Source organism: Primulina tabacum, chromosome 9, assembly GCF_025594145.1.
Source record: "Primulina tabacum isolate GXHZ01 chromosome 9, ASM2559414v2, whole genome shotgun sequence".
Lineage (NCBI taxonomy): Eukaryota > Viridiplantae > Streptophyta > Magnoliopsida > Lamiales > Gesneriaceae > Primulina > Primulina tabacum.
The window spans coordinates 39525738-39533222 of NC_134558.1; the positions used below are offsets into that span (position 1 = coordinate 39525738).

Below are 7485 nucleotides of genomic sequence, written 5' to 3' on the forward strand. Positions count from 1 at the left end.
ATATATCAAGATAATCATATATCTAATATATATAGAATATTCAACTGTTAATAATAATGACATTATTAATCCGTATTTAGTTGATATCGATACCTCTAACACCAATGTAACATATTGGGCTCAATTTGTATGGATATAAATAAAATGGGCCGCATCCAAAGCCTTCAATTGCCCTAAATCCGAAAGAGGCCCAATAATGTTTTCTTGGAAACCCGATGTTCAAGTGATCAAGGATCCATCGTGATAAACAAACCTAAGCTAGAATTCAATATTTTTTCAACTGCATTTCGTTCGTAGCATCAAGATCGCAGCGCAAATCATGGCAACCCATGTAAGTTCATCTTGTATTACGTAGCATTGAGTTAAATTCGGTTTGTGCGATCTCGTATTTATATATTTTTTTGGGGTTTAATGCTTTCAGTTGGTCGATTCAAATCCAGCAATGAACTGTTTGCTCGGCTCGGAAAGTGATTCTCAGAGAACTCTGTATGATTTCTGCATCTTTTAATGCATCGAATCTACTTATGAGCATGTGATACTTTAATTTTGATCCATGGTTAAGAACCCAGAGTTTTGGCTGCCAGTGTGTAAGGTGCTCTTTGGTCGGGATTTTATCGTTTTGAACTTAGTTTTTTCCAGTGTGTAGTGTGTAAGAATTTTCTGGAAGTTCATTAAATTCTTATTATCTGCAGTTTTTTTGTTTAGTAGTTTGGTTTTTGAATTCGAGCTATATATTTTGAAAATTTTCCGTGTTTGTTGTCTTTAATATTTTATGAATGATGCAATGATAGCAAGATAAGGTATTTTGAAAAGCGAACTGAGTCCTAGCTCTCAGCTGCCAGAGTATAGAGTTTCTGAACTTTTTGTTGTGGAATTAGATATTCTCGAATTTAGCTCAGATTTGAGTTGTTTTCTAATTTTATTATAAACGATTAATTAAGAATGATTGGTTTTCACAGATATGCGTCTGTGTTGTGTTTTTTGGCGTAGGTATCCATATGTGACGGGGACCTCAGTGGTTGGTCTCAAGTACAAAGATGGTATTCTTTTGGCCGCTGATATGGGAGGTTGGATCCTGAATCTGCCTCTTTCTTTATGCTCTATTACCATCTAAACATATGTGTCGATTAATGAATTGCTTGGTCAAGCTTGGTGCCAATTTTACCAAGGTCTGCCTTTTTTTGTACAGATTTCCAGGCTAAAACTCCATCCTACAGTATATACTAGAGTTCTAATACTTGAAAGATGGATATCAAAGGTTTAAATCTTGGATGTCAACATGAGCAATTGCTCAAGCTTTCAATCAAGTATTTTTTTTGTAGACGTATTCTCGACACGTTAACCTAGTCCTATTCTTCTTTGATTAATTCTGACATCTTCATTTTATGTCTGGCACATTGAACTCCTGTTGCATATTTGCTCTGAACACTAATATTGTTGCAATTTTTCACCTATTTCTGAAAATCTTGATCTCAGACGGTTGCCATTTATCATGAATGGATTTCTTACTACTAGTAGTAGTCCCAAATGTCGTGTTTACCATGTACTGTTTTCATGGAAACATCGCCTCTTGATCTTGAATTAGCTTCACAAGTTTGTTGAACGCATAGTTGTTAAAAACGAGAGCCTGGATGCGCCTAGGCGATAGGTGCCCCCATTGCGCCTTGGTAATTACCCAAGCGCGCGCCTATGCCCAAGCGCAAGGCCTGGGTGAGGCGCAAAGGCTAGCGCCTCATGAAGTGGTCTGCAAATCTTGTACATAAATAAAATTTAACTCAAGCCCAACCAAATTTGAAGCTCAATTACCAAAGCCCGTAGCTATTTAATGATAAAAAAACCCTATATTCATGTAAATTTTAACGATGAGCAGCAACTTTTCAGCTCCCTCGACCCCAAAAGGCCAAAACTACAATTTCGGTTCTCAATTTCTAGCGATTCAATTAAGGCAATAGGCTGCCCTTATTTTCTTTTTCCAATTGTTTTTACAGCTTACTGCTTTCAATTTCGTTCAATTCCAGAAGTTCCAGTTTCTTTCCATTACAGAAGTTTTTTATGTGTATGATTTACGTCATATTATCTATTAATGAATTTTTATTTATAGTGTTTGTTGTTTTTGTGAAATATATTTAATTTATTTGATATTATAGTATAAATCATTTCATATATGTTGAATTTTAAAATTTATGATAAATGCGCTTTACTTAGATAAAGCGCGTGCTTCGCCTTACGCCCAGGCTCGGGAGTACCCTAGTGCTTTAGTGCGTCTTGCGCCCTAAATAACTATGGTTGAATGTATGTATTTTTTGACGCATTGATGCCTCATATACAATTCTGTTATGCTTTGTTCACGCTAGTCTCCTAACACGTTCATTAATAGGTTCCTACGGATCTACGCTTCGGTACAAAGGCGTGGAGCGATTGAAGGCGGTTGGGAAACATTCTATCATAGGAGCTAGTGGTGAGATCAGCGATTTTCAGGAGATAATGCGCTATCTTGACGAGCTTATGTAAGTGTGTATGATATTTAATAGTGGTAATTTAATTTTCACATGGCTTATTTTTTCTAAGACAATTATTCGCGTGTTGCGGTACATTTTTTACTCTTTCTTTTGCTTGCTCTGCGAATGTAGCTTGTATGATAACATGTGGGATGATGGGAACTCCTTGGGCCCAAAAGAGGTGCATAATTATCTAACAAGAGTAATGTACAATCGCCGTAATAAGTTCAATCCATTGTGGAATTCACTTGTGCTTGGTGGGGTTAAAAATGGGCAGAAGTATCTTGGAACGGTAGTTTTTCTTTTTCCTTTTTGATATTTTTATTACTCCCCCCCCCCCCCCCCCTCTATTTTGTCATGTCGAGCGCACAGGTTCATTATTTTTTGAATGCATTCAGGTTAGTATGATAGGTGTACATTATGAGGACAACCATGTCGCGACTGGATTCGGTAATCACCTAGCACGCCCTCTTTTACGTGATGAATGGCATGAGAATTTGACTTTTGAAGAGGGTGTGAAGTTACTGGAGAAATGCATGCGTGTGCTACTGTATCGTGACCGATCAGCTGTTAACAAGATTCAGGTTCGATTTATCGGGCGTGAAATATACCTGAAACTACTATTTGGTTATATAAGATATTTTGATACTCTGTTGACGTTCCTTTATTTTTGTTCTTTCTGGGGCCCACTACTCGTTGCTTGAAATGAAGCACCGAGGACTAGTTTTAAGATTATGTAATTTATCAGAATTTTGTAGATGGTTTGTTGAACTTATGCAATCATATGTGGATCTTGCATGATACTTATGTGTGGACTGGAGGTCCTTGAGCAAATTTCATTAGAACTGAAAGAGTCGGGGATTATTTTGAGCATACCTGACGTCCTTTTATTTACCGTATGTATGATCATCTATTTCCAAATAGCTGAATCTATCCCCACGTTAAATAGTGCTGGAGTGGAATGCATGGATTACAGTTTTTTGGTTGTTGGGGATTAACTGTCATACTTTTTCAGTGACAATTAATATTACTCCACAGATATCAAAGATTACAGAGGAAGGAGTTGCAACTTTTCCGCCATACTCGTTGAAGACTTATTGGAATTTCTCTGCTTTCCAGAATCCAACTATTGGTGCCGAGGGATCATGGTAGGAGGATCAAGTTATAAACTGTGTTTTGCATTTGCTAAATGTTTTTCAGGTTTTTTTGGTTCGAATTTGGCTGGATACATTTTAAATATGTAATTTTGTATGTATGTTTTAGTTGCAACCCTTGGTCTGCAACTAATTCATATCAGCTACCCGAATTTCGAATCCATGTGCAATATTTCAATCAAAGAATCATTCATTCCTGTCCCTTAAATCATGCTTTCATAAACTCGGGCAAGTTTTTTTGTTTTCCAATTTTTCCGACCATGTTTCCCTTTTCAACCAACCTCATTATTTCTCATGATGTATATTGCAGTAGCGAGTTCCTTGTCATTTTACATGATGTAAAATGCAGTAGAGATTATATGATGTAAAAATAAACAAGTTCAACAAATTATCGAGGAGTACAAAGCAAATTTTATTCTGATCAGTATAAGTTGGGTGGTTTTAAATATTCATTTTGCTACTGCAATGTTGGAGTTTATTTAATCTGACTGGTTTTTTGTTATTATTCTTTGTGCATATTTTCTTCAATTTGCTTGAGTGTAGTCCGGTTCACTGAGTCTATGTCATATCTAGAGTATATTTTTATTTTGGAATTCCATGTTATATTAAAATATAATATACGTGTTACTCTAGATATATCGTATATTGTACAACACACTTAGACCAAGACAATCTCTCGATCGATTTATATCCCATTAATTAAGATATAATTTTTATCCGAAAGTTTTAGGTCGAATCTCGAGAAAAAGATTCAACTGATTTGAATCTCCTATTGCAAATATAAATATGTTCAATTTTCTAGTACAATCTTCTTCAAGCCCTCCAATGGGGTGTGTATTCGTAATATGCAAGATCGCTGGGCTCAATTATATAGACTTTAATTTAATGGTTGTGCTCGATCGTTTTCTGAAGAAATAATTAATTGAACAATGACATGAATTGAACGTTGCTATTTTTTCATTATGTTTTAAACACAAAATATATATTGATTAAATAATCCCTAATTAAGACTTTTAAGTAGCTGATCAACACATTATTTATATACGAATTTGGTATATATATAAATACAGACAAAAATTTGTGTAAGACGGTCTCACGGGTCGTATTTTGTGAGACAAATCTCTTATTTGGGTCATCCATGAAAAAGTATTACTTTTTATGCTAAGAGTATTATTTTTTATTGTGAATATCGGTAGGATTGAACCGTCTCACAGATAAAGATTCGTGAGACCGTCTCACAAAAACCTGCTCATAAATATAATCGGTCTTCATCCATGCCATTTTCAATTATAGCATGATAGGGAAAGTTACATGTAAGAACATAATGGTTCAACTTTAATTTCTGGATGTTAAACAAACTAAGTATGATTTTAATCGAATTAATTTCCTGTGAAAACTACCACATCGATGAAATTATAATTAGTTTGTTTAGAAATTAAAGTTGAATCTTATGGTCTTAATTAATATATACATACCTATTATTCTACAAGCTAAGTACTTTCTCTGCCATTACTACACCATTAATTAAGTTGCTTGACTCGACTCCAAAAAGTCAAATATATCTTTTCAAATATTCCATCACAAATCAATAATTTTAATAAAACATGATTTAAATTATTAGTTAAAAAGTTGTATACGTAATGTAATAATACACGTAAATTTCGAGCGACAATACCATTTTATTAAAATATCGCGTATAAAACTTAAAAAGGAGGGGAAAAAAAAAAAAATATATATATATATATATATATATATATATATATATATATATATATATTTGTGTCAAATGACTAGCAAACTTGGCTGTCACTGAACAAACATCGGCCGATGCCATCTGAAACTTGCAGGCTTTGCCATTCATCGTTCGAGAGATCGGGATTGTATGATGTTTCTTGCTCCGATATCCGGCTTTCTAAATGGCTAACTAAATCACTCATTGACATGGAGGAACGGGGCCCAGGTACCATAATCTGGTCCCAATTGTCGAGTGCCAACAGTTGCTTGACGCAACCATATTTGTCAATATTTACCACTGTCTGACCATCCCTAGCTGAGTGAGAAGGCAATAAAAGTCGGTTAGACATGAAAGGATGCTCCAGTTCCAAAACAGGATAAAATAGAGACCAATAACCTTTTCCTCCACCTCCTTTCCAAAAATGAAACAATAATCACGTTGGAGAGGGAAAAATACAAGGAGCAACTTAAAAGATTGTGCCGTATCGTTCCATGAAGCTCAGTTTTATATTTTCACTATATAACATGTCATTGTACGAGTATCTTACCAAATATCTAATCTCAAGAGGAAGATCGCTGTAAACATGAATTCTAAATTGTATGACCCCATGGCAATGTTACCTGAGCACGGTGAGGGAATATCACGAATGTAAGACCCTAAATGCCCCCTGAGAGTATCTTGATCATTCTTTGAAAAGGAAGATCGAGCGTGAAGTAGAATCCTGTATTCTGAAAAATGAAGGGCTCCCCTGATTATTCAAGTCAACTTCATTATCGTTTTTAGCTTGATCATCTAATATAGAGAGTTTGGGTTCAAAATATATATGGTGAATCCAATGTAATTTCTTCTTGCTGACTGAGAAAGTTTAAGTGCGGATCATATTGAACAAGTTTTTCGAAATGCTTCCCTAACAAGCCATGCGGGCATTCCAACTTTTGGCATGTTTCCTCGGGAAAGTTTAAATTGGATCAACTCCAAAAGTGATGGGCTTTTTTCCTCAGGCTCGATACCATGGACTCGGTTCATCAAGCGGACTGTATTGCGAAGCAGGCCGTGCATATCCACATATTCCCGCTTTCTGCTGCTGGAAAGAATCAGGAAACAATAACCCATGATGCAAAGCCTTATTATATTCAGTAGTCAAGTACTTTTTCATTACAAATTAGTTTTCATTCGTTTCTGTCAAACAAACAATTAAATTACTAACTTTCATGAATCTAAAACAACATCAAGTGGCAAGAATCGCAGCTCGGGTAAAAATATCAAACAAACTATTGGTAAACAATACGGGTTTTATCAAACTTACCAAACAGAGCTTAATCCATTCGTTTATTCGTACAATTTGAATTTATTCAATTAATAAATCAAGTTAATCTTTGTATAAATTCTAATTATGTTGTAATAATTTTATCTAATCATGTACTGTGTTTGAGTTTGTACTTTAATATATAATTTTTCCATCAAAATGGGGTATTATAGATATAAATATTTTGGGAAGAAAAGTTTATTTGTTTTACAAACAAATTGTTCTAAGAGTTGATAATTAATTATATAGTTGGATAATATCAACTATTGTTGTGGGCTCAACATATGTAACATAGATTTCATGTTTTAATGATTGAAATATGAAATGATTAACTAGAGGAAAATAAGTTTCTTGTCCGATTAAATTGTCTCCATTAGACGCAACAATGAACTACTTCATTAAATATCAGATTATTTAATTTGGTATCTCACCAAATTAAATATCCAAAATTAAAAAATAATATTTTTTCATGGATGACCCAAATAAAAGATCCATCTCACAAATACGACCCGTGAGACCGTCTCACACAAGTTTCTGCCCAAATAAAATTGTCGAACACACACACAGATATGTGTGTGTAGCCAAAAGCATTCCATTAAACCAGGTCGTATCAGTTATTAATGTATATGTATCATGCGATCCGGTCAAAATAGTCTGTTTGTCACTGTTTGCGGATATAGAAAAGGGACTTCATAAAGAAATGAAATCGTTCAATTTTTTTTTCATAATGACGATGAAAAAAGTTGGAACAAGTATGAATTTTCATCTGATTTGTTCGTCGAGGAAGATAAC

At 34.6% G+C, this 7485-nt stretch overlaps 1 protein-coding gene across 2 annotated transcripts; it reads left to right on the forward strand.

The window, feature by feature from the left end:
• The first annotated feature begins 185 nt into the window (after positions 1 to 185).
• LOC142556096 (proteasome subunit beta type-4-like) lies at positions 186 to 3860 on the forward strand. Of its 2 annotated transcripts, none has more exons than XM_075667346.1 (7): positions 186 to 331; positions 422 to 486; positions 991 to 1067; positions 2378 to 2507; positions 2631 to 2790; positions 2897 to 3082; positions 3537 to 3860. In XM_075667346.1, the coding sequence occupies exons 1-7, from the start codon at positions 320 to 322 to the stop codon at positions 3648 to 3650; spliced, it is 744 nt and encodes a 247-aa protein (XP_075523461.1). In that variant the 5' UTR covers positions 186 to 319; the 3' UTR covers positions 3651 to 3860. The 2 variants fall into 2 exon arrangements, with proteins under 2 accessions (XP_075523461.1, XP_075523460.1); XM_075667345.1 differs by having other exon boundaries at positions 232 to 331; positions 413 to 486.
• Positions 3861 to 7485: the final 3625 nt, after the last annotated feature.

Excerpts from the sequence above, each read along its gene's own strand:
- LOC142556096 (XM_075667345.1), top strand. Across the intron at positions 487-990 it reads AGTGATTCTCAGAGAACTCT|GTATCCATATGTGACGGGGA; the intron begins GTATGATTTCTG and ends TTTTTGGCGTAG. Across the intron at positions 2,508-2,630 it reads CGCTATCTTGACGAGCTTAT|CTTGTATGATAACATGTGGG; the intron begins GTAAGTGTGTAT and ends CTGCGAATGTAG.